Source organism: Malania oleifera, chromosome 6, assembly GCF_029873635.1.
Source record: "Malania oleifera isolate guangnan ecotype guangnan chromosome 6, ASM2987363v1, whole genome shotgun sequence".
Lineage (NCBI taxonomy): Eukaryota > Viridiplantae > Streptophyta > Magnoliopsida > Santalales > Ximeniaceae > Malania > Malania oleifera.
The window spans coordinates 87652147-87665594 of NC_080422.1; the positions used below are offsets into that span (position 1 = coordinate 87652147).

General features: G+C 34.7%; 1 protein-coding gene across 1 annotated transcript; it reads right to left on the bottom strand.

Moving 5' to 3' along the window:
• Window positions 1-597, bottom strand: LOC131157108 (large ribosomal subunit protein eL31-like). Its single transcript, XM_058110999.1, has one exon. It carries the CDS (start codon window positions 518-520, stop codon window positions 125-127), a length of 396 nt encoding a protein of 131 aa, XP_057966982.1. The 5' UTR covers window positions 521-597; the 3' UTR covers window positions 1-124.
• Window positions 598-13448: the final 12851 nt, after the last annotated feature.

The following is a 13448-nucleotide window of genomic DNA, read 5'->3' on the forward strand; positions in this document are numbered from 1 at the left end:
TGACAAACCTCTAGAAAATTATCAAAACCAATACAGACAAAATCTAGATAGCCAAAGTTCACAATGTAGGCAACAGGCCAAATATTTGAAAAGAAGTAGTTGCAGTAAACAATTACCAAAACTCTCAAGTATTTTCCCAAACATAATCAATAAACAACTCATCATCTTCTTCGATGACCTTGGTTCCCAAGCCACCAAGTCCTTCAGGTGGGACTTTAGCAACAGTAATGAGCGAGTAGAGCTCTTCCTTTACATCTTCATCATCATTCCTCTTGCGTGCAATGCGAACTCTAAGCCTCCTAGGGACACTTTGGATACCCCTGCTCCAAATATGCTTGTTCAGCTTCACATCCACCCTCACATCCTTGGTTGCCATGGCTGTTTGTGCAAACTTCTTGATTTCCTTGATGGCCTTTGGAGCTTTCTTTTTGAATGTGCAGCCATGCAAGCGCTTGTGAAGGTTGATGGTGTACTCTCTGGTCACCACCTCCTCCTTTCTCCCCTTGGTCTTCTCCACCATTTTCACTCTCTAGTCTCTTCAAATAGTGGCCTCAACTATAGCGGAAGAATGGGGGACTGTGGGAGGAGCAAACGCAGAAACCTAAAACTAGAGAAATATTCGTGAATGGATTGATGATAGTGTTTTTCATCATGTTTTTACCAAAACTTTGGCATATGAATTGTAGAAAAAATTGAAGGGTCTTTATGATAGAAAATTAGCTACAAATAAAATTTTTCTTTTTCGAAAATTGGTGAATTTGAAATATAAAGATGGTGGTCTTATTACCAAGCATTTGAATGAGATGAAAAAATATTATCAATCAACTTGCTACTATGAAAATAGTTTTTAATGATGAGTTGTAGGCCCTAATACTTTTTAACTCTTTGCCGGAATGTTGGGAGACTTTGGTTGTGATAGTTAGTAATTTGGCTCCCAAAGGAATTGTTACTATGAACCAAGTAACTAGCAACTTGTTGAATAAAGAAATTAGAAGAAAATCAGTTGACTATTCTCATTCAAAGGCACTTGTGATAGAAAACCGGGGGAGAGGTAGAAGCAAGAGTAGATCTTCTCACCGTAATGATAAATCAAGAGGCCGGTCTAACTCAGTTTCAAAAAAGGATATTAAGTGTCACTATTGTCATAAAAAAGGGCATATGAAGTAGGAGTGTAAACAATTAAAATTCAAGGAGCAAAAAAAAAAAAAGAACAATTTTGAGAAAAAGCATGAAGACACAACTTTAGTTGCATCTGATGGTAATCTTATGGTTATTTGTGGTGAAAGTTGCATTAATTTGACAAGTCAAGAGTATTGGGTTATTGATTTCGGTGCATCATTCCATGTCACTTCTCAAGAAAATTTCTTCACTTCCTATTCCAAAGGAAGTTATGGAGTTGTTAAAATGGGAAATGAAGGTTTGTCAAAAATTGTTGGCATGAGAAATGTTTGCTTGGAAACAAATCTTGGATGCAAGTTGGTGCTTAAAGATGTGAGACATGTACCCCAAAATTTGGCTAAATTTGATATCTACTGGAAAACTTGATGATGAAGGGTTTGACAACCATTTTGGTGATGGAGAATGAAAGCTCACAAAGGGTAATTTGGTAGTGGCCAAAGGTAAGAAGACTAGTATACTTTACATGATGCAAGGTAAAATTGGTAATGGTGTTGTGAATGCAATTGAGAGTCACTCTTCCACCGATTTGTGGCATAGGCGGCTTGGACACATGAGTGAAAAAGGAATGCAACTATTGTTCAAAAAGAAGCTTCTTCTTGGAATGAAAGGTATCCCTTTTAAAGCTTGTGTTCATTGTTTTGCCGATAAGCAACATAGAACTCGTTTTTGTACAAAGTTTGTTACTAAAAAATCTAATGTTCTAGATTTGATACATTCTGATGTATGTGATCCTTTGAAAGTTAAATATCATAGTGGTGCACTTTATTTTGTTACTTTTGTTGATGATTGTTCAAGAAAAGTTTGAGCTTACACTTTGAAAACTAAAGATCAAGTTTTAGATGTGTTTAAACATTTTTAGGTCAAAGTTGAAAGGGAGACCAGAAAGAAGGTGAAATGTGTGCGCTCGGATAATGGTGGAGAGTACATTGGCCCATTTGATGTATATTGTTATAGTTAAGGCATTAGACATCAAAAGACCATCAAGAAAACCCCTTAACAAAATGGAATTGTCGAAAGGATGAATCACACCATAGTGGAGAGAATGAGATGTATGCTCTCATTCAAAGTTGCCAAAATCATTTTGGGGTGAAGCAATGAGGACGGCGGTGGACTTGATTAATTTGTCTCCTTCAACTCCTCTACTTGGTGAAGTTACCGAGAAAATTTGGAAAGGTAAGGATGTCACTAATGATCACTTGAAAGTGATTGGTTGTCATGCATTTGTTCACATTCTAAAAGATGAAAGATCCACACTTGATGAAAAAACAAGGCAATTTATTTTTCTTGGCTATGGGCATGATGAATTTAGATATAGGTTATGGGATCTAGTTGATAAGAAAGTTGTTAGAAGCCGGGATGTTGTATTTTTTGAAGATCAAACAATTGAAGATTTTGGCACGGTTGAGCAATAACAATCTAATGGGAATGATTTTGTTGACTCAGAGTCACTTTCCCCACCTTTGGCATATGATGAAAATATGGAAGATGTTCATCCACCTCTTGAAGATGTTGGAAATGATGAAATTCCTACTGATGTTAAATATCAAAATGAGGGGAAGCAACAAGTTCAAGAGCAAGCTCCAATGAGAAGATCTTCAAGAGAGCCAAGACCTTGAACTAAATATCCATCAAGTGACTATGTTACTCTAACGGATCAAGGGGAGCCCTAAAGCTATCAAAAAGCCATGAAACATGAAAATAAAGTTGAATGAATGGAGGATATGCAAGAGGAAATGAAGTGCATAGTTGACAATCATACTTATGATTTGGTTAAACTTCCTTATAGAAAGAAAGCTTTGAAAAATAAATGGGTGTTTAGGTTGAAAAATGATGGAAAGAATCTTTGGGACAAGGCTAGGCTTGTAGTAAAAGGCTTTGGTCAGAAAAAGGGAATTGACTTTGATGAAATATTCTCACTGGTTGTGAAGATGTCATCTATTCGGGTTGTTCTTGGCATGGCAGCAAACTTGAATTTATAATTTGAGCAACTAGATGTAAAAACCGCTTTCTTATATGGTGACTTGGAAAAGGAAATTTGCATGGAACAACCAGAAGGCTTCGAACAAAAAGGGAAAGAGAATTTAGTGTGCAAATTAAAGAAAAGTTTGTATGGGTTAAAGCAAGCACCACAGAGATGTACAAGAAGTTTGATTCTTTCATGTTGATCATGGTTACTCAAAAACCTCTATGGATGATTGTGTGTTTGTGAAAAAGTTTCCGGATGGTACTTATATTATTCTTCTACTCTGTGTTGATGATATGCTTGTTGTAGGACAAGACTACTCCAATATTGACAAGTTGAAGTTGGAGTTGAGCAAATCTTTTTCTATGAAAGACTTGGGACTGGCAAAGCAAATTCTTGGCATGAGAATTGTTTGTGATTGTGAAAATGGGAAAATTTGGTTGTCTCAAGAAAGGTACATTGAAAAAGTGCTTGAGAGGTTCAATATGAATAAAGCAAAACCCATTGGTTGCCCACTTGCTAGTCACTTCAAGTTTAGTACAAAACAAAGTCCTACAAGTGAGAAAGACAAGGAAGAGATGAAGAAAATTCCTTATGCTTCAGCCAATGGTTCTTTAATGTATACAATGGTTTGCAGAAGACCAAATTTAGCTCATGCTATTGGAGTTGTTAGTCGGTTTCTCTTTAATCCAGGAAAGGAGCATTGGTTAGCGGTAAAATGGATTCTTCGATATCTTAGAGGCACTTCGAAGGTGTGTTTGTGGTTTGGAAATGGTAAATTTATGCTCCATAGATTCACGGATGCCGACATGGCTGGTGATGTTGATTCTAGAAAATCTACTTCGGGTTATTTGATGAATTTTGCAGGGGGGGGCATGGCAATCTAAATTACAAAAATGTGTTGCTCTATCTACTACTGAAGCCAAGTTTATTGCCATTACCAAAGCTTGCAAAGAATTGATTTGGCTGAAGAGATTCTTGAAAGAGTTGGGCATGGAACAAGAAATGTATGTTCTTTATAGTGATAGCCAAAATGCAATTCATTTGAGTAAGAATTCTATCTTCCATTCAAAGTCAAAACATATTGATGTTAGATATCATTGGATTCTGATTGTGTTGGATACGAAATTGTTGCAACTTGAAAAAATTCACACCAATGATAATGGTTCGGATATGATGACAAAAGCATTGTGTAGAGACAAGCATGTGAAGTATCGAATTTTGGCCGGATTGGTGGAGTCGTCCCCATAAGTTGGGAGGGGGAGATTTGTTGGGTTTCCCTCCTTGTGGGGCCCATATCTTGAAAAATGCTTCTGTCAAATGTTCCAGCCTGAGAGTATAAAGTCAGAGGGGTGAATGGACTCTTTTCGCGTAATTAAAATTTTCTCTACAAAAAAAAAAAAAAAAAAAATACTTGGCAAGGTTCAAGAAATTATATCACAATATATGGAATGTAAATCGTGCACAAGACAAATGATAAAGAGTGTAGGGAGAGAAAGCTTAGCACTGAAGATTTAACATGGTTCGGCACCAAGCCTACGTCCATGCCTTTGCACCAAGCCAAGGATTCCACAATCCACTAAAATACTCCTTCACTAGCGAAGCAAGCCTTACAACTGGGGTACCAAACCCTACACTCGAGAGCAAATCCCTACTCGCTCACAAAGAACCTTCACCAAGTGGTTTACAAAGAACCTTAAAACAATGGTTCACAAAAAACCTTATAAGATGATGGAAATACAAATCAATGCTCCTCCAATGAGCTAATATGAAAATATATTTAATCTCACACTTTTCTCTCAAGGAATGAATCAAACACAATTAATGAGTAAGAGAGAATGAGCACTTGTGAATATGAACTAAAAGCAAAGTGCTAGGCTTTGTCTAAAATGATATTTTTGACTAAAATGATCAATAATGCTAAAAACCATGTCTAAACAAGCTTAATAACTTGTATTTATAGCCAAAGAGCCAATATGAACATTAACGAGCCATTGGGAGCAAATCTCATGTGATTTGCTTGAGAACTAGCCATTTTCTAGCCGTTATGGTGTTGGGCACAAGGCCGATCGTCAACGAGTCCCCTGCTCTTGTCGACTAGTTAGACACTACGACTTGTCGACTAGTGCCCTGCACTTGTCGATAAGTGCCCATAATGGGAAAAAGTCATTAACATGAAAGTTGTGGGATTTTTTCTTAGTTTTCTAGGGACTCCAAGATTGTCCTTTTTGGACTTTTCTAGTAAAAGTCATGCCCCAAATACCGAAGGATGTTAAAGAAATTTGATAGGTTCATAACTGAGGTTTTAAACCCAACTAGGACTAAGTTTGTAAAAGATTATAACATTAATATAATTTTAAACTTGTCCTTATGAAATTTATTTTGAATATAAGATATCTTATTTATAAAAACATATTTGAAAGTTCATTTTGATATCTTATATGCTAAGTATGTCCTTTATAAAAGTATATTTAACTTTCTTGAGTGCTTAGGACATAAAGCTTGTTTTTACAAAACCGGAACTAAGTATGAAAATGTTTATAAAACCAAGATGTTAAAAACTAGTCTCTTATGAAAACATATTTGAGTTTAGGATTTGTTTGAAAAATTCTTTGTTTTATTTTTGAAAACTATAAATAGTTAAGTTTGTGATTTAGGTAAAATCCTATAAACTCAAGCGTCCTAATATGCATGTGAAATGAGGAATAGCTTCCCAAGAGAGGGGGGGGGGGGTAAATTGGATTCTTTTTAAATTTTAATGATTTTTAAGCTATTGATTTTAATTACCCAAAAAACAAGATATATAAACTATAACTACACTAAAAAATACTGAAATTCAAATTCACAAGTCAATTAATGAAATCAATGTAATTCAATCACTCAACCAAAAATATTAGAGCTTTAGTTGATTTTTCTGTAAACTCTTAGTATGCACTTTACTTGATCAAGATTTCCGCAGATTAACCAACGTACTCCATTTTTGGGTTTCCGCAAATGATTAATCAAAACGTACTTTCTAAATATCAAGTACCTTTGTTTCTTTCTCACTTAAGAATCTGCAACTTGTACATTTAAATCATACCATAATAGCAAGTAAATAATATAAAGTAAAGCAGAGAGAAAGACACAAGATTTTTACGAGGTTCGGCTTCAACACAGCCTACGTCCTCGCCTTTAGCAAAACACCAAAGTATTCCACTATATCAGTTCTGTTACCTGGTGGAACAATATCAATTTACAACCACTCCTTCTGTCTGGCTAGAGCCCGCCTCTCCAAACAATAACCCCTTGTTTGGTCCAACGATTCAACAACTCTGAATCATTTAAGAATGATGATAAAGAAATTTGTGTACAAAAGAGAACTCTCACAATAAAGTAGATTAGTACAATGGTCAGCTCACTTATACTCCAAAGTAATTCAAATATAAGAAATTTGAAGCTCAACGCTTAGTATGAATTACCAAATGATTTTTCAAAGAAAATGAAAGATTCTGATTTTTTAAAGCTTTGCTTCAAAAATATAAATCAATATCAGATCAGAAAGTTTAAGCACAAGAAAATTTTAGATCCTTTGAGAAATTTGAATATTTGAAAATCACTTGATCTAAAAACTTTTGAAAAGTAGTTTGATCTAAAAACCTTGAAGGTTGCTTGATATTAAACTTTGAAGATTGCTGGATCTGAAACTTTGAAGATTTCTAGATCTGAAACTTTTGAAGATTTCTGGATCTAAAACTTTGGAAGATTTTTGGATCTGAAACTTTTAAGAATTGTTTAATTTCAAAAACCTTTCAATATTGCCTCTATGATCATTATTTTAAACCTTTGAAACTTTTGACTATTTATAGATGTTTTTAGAAGCCATCCATTACTCCCAAAGATTCCTAAAATTCATTTCCAAATATTTTGAAATAAATATGTTTAAAAACATGGTTTAAAAAATCTTCTCTTTTTAAGCCTTTTTTATTTATTAAAAAAAAAAACTTTTTAGACTATATATGTTTAAAAAAAATATTTTTGATTTTCTTTGAGCTTCAAACCACTTTATATTTGAGTTTAACTTTTGAAGTACTTACATTAAGAACATCCTAAAATATAATTCTTTAATCTTCAATCTTGTTCTTCCATCATCTTTGTTGTTTCAATCTTTTATTTGAGCTTTTCACCAGTATAATTTTATTCCTCATGCTCTTTGTAATCCATAAGCTTTTCTTTGTGTTCTTCAAGGATTCTTTGTAATCCATAAACTATACTTGTGTTCTTCAAGAATTCTTTGTAATTCATAGGCTTCTTTATGCACTTGGGCTTTGTCACTTTCCTGAAAAAATTTTACTTGAAACATATTAAGCATATCATTGATTTGTTATCATCAAAATAAGAATTGTAAGCCTTATTAGGCCAACAGCATGTGCAATTTCTTAACTCTTACTCAGAAATCATGCACAAACCAAAACTGCAAGAGTTACAAAACAAATACCTTAAACACAGCCCATTACAAATAAATAATATTACATTAAGCTTCCTTGGGTGCTTGAGTCCTTCTGAGTGTGTGTCCTTTTGATCTTTCCTACTTGACACCTTACTCATTCCGATCTCTGCCATTGATCTGGTGCTTCATGATTTCATCACTTGTACCTGAACTAAACATGATCTACAAAGATGGAAATCACTAGGAACAACATATAGGTCAATATCATCAAAACATATAAACTAAGATTATGTAGCCCCCAAGGCTAATAATCTCCCACTTTTTAATGATGTCTGACCTATTAAGAATATACTTAATCTTTGCATTTGTGTTTGTACTTACTAAGGATTGATATGCAAAGACAAGTTCCATTTTTTGATGATGACAAACCATTAGTGTTCTCTATAGGATATAATTTAAAGCTCCCCCTCAAATTATGCATGTTGATTTAAGTGTAATTCCGAGAGGGGGGGGGGGGTGAATTGGGTATTTAAAAATTCTTTGAAACTTATTCACCACTTAGTCCCTATGTCTAATTTAACCAATTACTTATCAAGTTCGTGTGAGATTATTCAACAAGCATACATGCAATCGAAGTTATGATGTGTATTGTGGAAATTAAAAAGATAATGGAAGAGAGAATGCAAACACAGTTTTTACGAGGTTCAGCCAATCCGGCCTACGTCCTCGTCTTGAGTAACCCACTCAAGGATTCCACTATAATCCCTGCTTCTTAAATTGGGATGGAACTTCCCTTACAATCCGCTACTTATAAGAGGTACAACTTCCTCATACTCCGCTGCTTACAAGAGATACAACTCTCTCCTTAAACCCGGTTCACAACCCGAACTGTGAATACAATGAAATTTGTAAAACACTCAAATTTGCTTCCAACAAAAGCTAGTGAGTACAATTCAAATTCCTAATACATAATCATATGATGAAACTTGAAGCTTAAAATGAATGAAATGATACAATCGTTTATGAATGATATGCTTCAACACGCAAATTCTCTTTTATCAAATCTTCCAAAATATTTGTATGAGTAATAGCCTCAAAGACAAGATCCACACATATCAAATATGATCTTGTTAAACAAATTTGTCTTGAATATTGTAAAGATCTAAATCAAAAATCTTTCTTTCAACTATTCAATTACACCACGATCTTTGTAATATGCAAATATATATATATATATATACACACACACACACGATATGTTTTCCAAAGATCAAAAACTTAATATATGATTTTCAGAAAATATCCCTCAATAAAATATATTTATGAACACCAAGGATATTTAATCAAGTGTTTTAATATATCTAAAATATAGATCCTTTAATTTAACACACACTTGAATCAAACTATTTAACCAATGACGAAGCACTTTATCAAGTAGTGAGATTATCTAAATAATCTATATGAAAGTATACTCACTATCTATCGTTCACCTTATTTCAAAAATAGATTTTGAAATGAGAAGTTCTTTTTAAAAAATATATATCAATGGCAAAAGAAAACTTTCTCAAGTAATGAACTTGTCAAAACCAATCTCTATATGGTTAGGAACACTCAAGATCAAATTCTCTAAAGATATTCAATAACAAGTGATGAGATGAGAAACTTTTGAAAATAATAACTTGAATCATCAAACCTCAATACCAAGTTGAAATCAGGATGTGTAAGTGAGATCCCTTTTAGTTTTCTGAGTAGATTTTCCCAAGGAAGATGAATATAGGATGGAGTGCAGGCAAATGAGTAGCAATCAGCTCAAGTTTCTCAATTCTCTTTCAATAAGATGTTCTCTTCTCTTCTCGTTTGTCTTAGCTAGTGTACTAGGGTTTAGATATTCAATATATATAGTAATAGGAGACATGTTCTCCTAATTTGCCACTAATGGGAAGGTATTCTTCAAACATATGATATCACAAATAAATGCTTCATTTTAGAATACTACTTGTTGTTATGATTATTTTTATTAAAATTTAATTTCAAGAATGCTATGTTTTAGATATTCTAATTATGTATCCAAACTAAAGTATATATCATCAAAACAACTTATGTGACTAAGGAACACATATCTTTTCCCCCCTAAATAACATGCTTTTGAACCCTATATTCAAAACCTTAGTAATTCACATGAGAAAAACAAGGTTTTACCATTTACCACTCAAATTTTCCCCCCCCTAAATAATAGGCTTTGAGCACATGTTATTTCATCCCATAAGCAATAGCTAGTACAAGAAATAAACCAATCAATAAGGATAAATACATTTACACTATCATATTGGTTTTATGATTTGAATTCATCAATATTGACATGAACTTCTAAAAATTCCTAGCAAAGTAATTAACATATGCATAATCTGGGATTTTTACTTTTGAGCACATCATATACTTTTTTTTTTTTTACTTAGGTATAGTAAAGTCTACCTAAATTTTATTTCCTAATTCTAGGTCCTAAGGAAGCAATAGAAAAATTTATATGTTTCCTTTTGGTAACCATTCTTCCTTGGGTGCCAATGGGTTGGTTTTGTTCACATTTCAACTTTCTTTATTTGCCTCTATCTCCTCTATAAGGGAAAAAATATCTTATGTGACCCTTTCTTTCACAATATAAACGAATTTTATTTATATGCAAGGGTTTAGACTTATGAGCATTATTTTTGCTTGTTGAGGCATAACCACGTGATTTGAAATTCCTTTTACGAGAACCATTTCTTTTAAATCCCAAAACCTTTTTGGAGTTTTCTTTTCCTCTTGTGGCTTTACCATGATTTTCATTTTTATTTTTCAAGAGAGTATTTTCTTTGAAAACATTTTCAATTTGATTTTTCAAATTCTCTACTTCTTCTAGAAAACATTCATGGTCTTTTTGAGTTTTTTCAATAAGCTCCTTATTTGCATTTTTCAAAGACCAATTTTCATCTTTCAAGGAGAAACAAAGACAAGGTTCCTTACCTTTGCATATTAACAATTTTTCTTCGAAACTTTTTAGTTTCACTTCTAAAATTTCATGCTCTTCTTGAGAATTTTCACAAAGCTCCTCATTTTCCCTTTTAAGAAAATTATTTTTTTTCCTTTAATGAGGATTCTCTTTGTTTTTAACAAAGTGAGCTCTTTCTCAACTTTTTGTTCATTCTTGTTGTGAAAAATAATGGATCAGATAGGATCGGATAATGAAGATGCATAGCGGAAATAAAACAACAAGTGAATAAAAATACACAACCAAAATCAACAACACAAAGATTTAATGTGGTTCGGCAAAGCCTACATCCACGGAAGCAATGACACACAGATTTTCACTAAGAAATCAAGATGTACACTACACTTCTCTAATGATCATCACCTTTCCCATATATGTACAGAATAACATACATAACAGTTTCTCGGAGGTTTCCCCCGCTTGCCCAACCACCCAACATTCAAAATTCAAAAAATTCTAAAAAACTGCTTATAGATCAAAAGCCTCTCGTCGACAAACATAGGGCTTCGTCGACGAGACCATGAAGTCATCTCGTTGACGAAAATAGGGCTTTGTCAATGAGACCATGAAATCTGAAAAACACTTGCTCTCGGTAATAACTCATCGACGAACTTCAGAGTCTTCGTTGATGAGCCTCTGCAGTTCCCTCATCGATTAACACATGGCTTCGTCGACGAGCTTGTGCTGCTGCTGTGCTGTCCAAGTATAAGAGCCACAAATAACAATCTCCACCTTGGTGATTATACGCCAAAAATATGAACAACTCCACCTTGAGCTTAAAAACGTTAGGTTTAGGCTTGTCTCCCTTCAATCACTTAAAGACATGAAGCAAGTCCAAGCAATGCTTGAACTTCTCTGAAGTAACTAATTTGGTCAGAATATATGCTGCATTATCAGAAGTATGAACTTTCTCTAACACAAGTTCACTCGAAGAAATCAATTCCTGAACCCTGTGAAATCTCACATCAATATGCTTAGTTCTACCATGATATACCTAATTCTTCACCAAGTAAATAGCACTCTAACTATCACAATGCAGCACCACACCATTTTGTTGTAGTCCCAGCTCTCTGACTAAACCAGTAAGTCATAAGGCTTCCTTTGCAGTTTCGGCGACTGCCATATATTCTGCCTCAGTCATGGATAATGCAACGAAAGACTGTACCATGGATCTCCAACAAATTGGTCCTCCTACAAGGGTAAACACATATCCTGTTGTAGACCTTTTATCATCCATATCTCCAGCATAATCTGAATTAACAAACCCAATAACTGTAGGACAACTCTGTTGCTTGCCGAACATGATGCCATATTTCGATGTACCCCACAGGTATCTGCATATCCATTTAACGGCTTCCCAATGTTGTCTTCCTGGATTAGAGAGAAACTTGCTCACCACGCTTACCATATGCGCCAAATTTAGCCTTGTACATACCATGACATACATTAAACTCCCCACAACATTAGCACAGGGGACCTTTGACATGTTCCGAATTTCCTCATTCGAACTTAGACAATCTGCAGTAGAAAACTTTAAATGATTCGCTAAAGGTGTACTCACCAGTCTTGCATCAGTCATGCTAAACCTTTCCAACACTTTCTGCACATAATCGCCCTAAGATAACCATAATCTTCTTGCAATCCTATTATGGCGAATCTCTATCCCAAGTATTTTCTTGGCTAAACCAAGATCCTTCATTTCAAATTCCTTATGCAATAGATCCTTTAACTGATTCACCTCAGTTAAATCCTTTATAGCTATCAACATGTCATCGACATACAAGAACAAGAAAATAGGAGAACCATCCTCAAATTTATTCACATAAATGCAACAATCATACTCACACCGTTTGTAGCCAATCTTGATCATGTAGGAATCAAACCATTTATACCATTGCCTTGGAGATTGTTTCAACCCATAAAGAGACTTCTTTAATCTGCAAGCAAAATTTTCTTTTCTTGATTCAATAAATTCCTCTGGTCGCACCATGTAGATTTATTCCTCCAAGTCACCATGAAGAAACGCCGTCTTCACATCCATTTGTTTCAAATGAAGATCGTAATGAGCTACCAACCCCAACACAATTCTAATAGAAGTATGTCGTACCACTGGAGAAAAGATCTCATCATAATTTATTCCCTTCTTCTGTGAGTATCCTTTTGCCACCAACCGTGCCTTAAATTTTTCTCCTTCCTTTTCTAAAATTGCTTCCTTCTTCCTATACACCCATTTGCACCCTATCAGTCTCTTTCCATCTGGAAGCTCCACCAAGTCCCAAGTTTGGTTCTTATGCAAAGATTCCATCTCCTCAATCATTGCTTCCATCCACCTATCTTTCTCCTGACCGTGCACTACCTCTTGAAAGGTAGTTGGATCTTTGCAACAAGTAAGAAAAGCATAAGATACTAATTCATCAAAATCATACCTTGATGGAGGCCTAATAATGCGTCCGGATCTCCGTATAGGAATATCATCGACTTGCTAGTTTTCTGAGCTAGAGCTCCCTGCAACCATGGGACCATGATCATTTTCATTACCCTGAGCTTCCAACTCCACCTGCACAACATGTTCATCACTGCCCCAGCTTTTTGGCTCCTGTTTCTGATCATCAAACTCTTGAGTACACTTCACCATAGCCTTCTCATCAAAGAATACATCTCTACTGATCACCACCTTGTTTGCCACCGGGTCCCACAACTTATACCCCTTCACACCCTCTAGATACCCCAAGAAGATGTAATGATGAGACTTTGGATCAAGCTTAGACCTCTCTTCACTAGACATGTGGACATAGGCTGGACACCTGAATACCTTCAATTTGGAGTAGTCTACTGCATTTCCTGTCCAAACC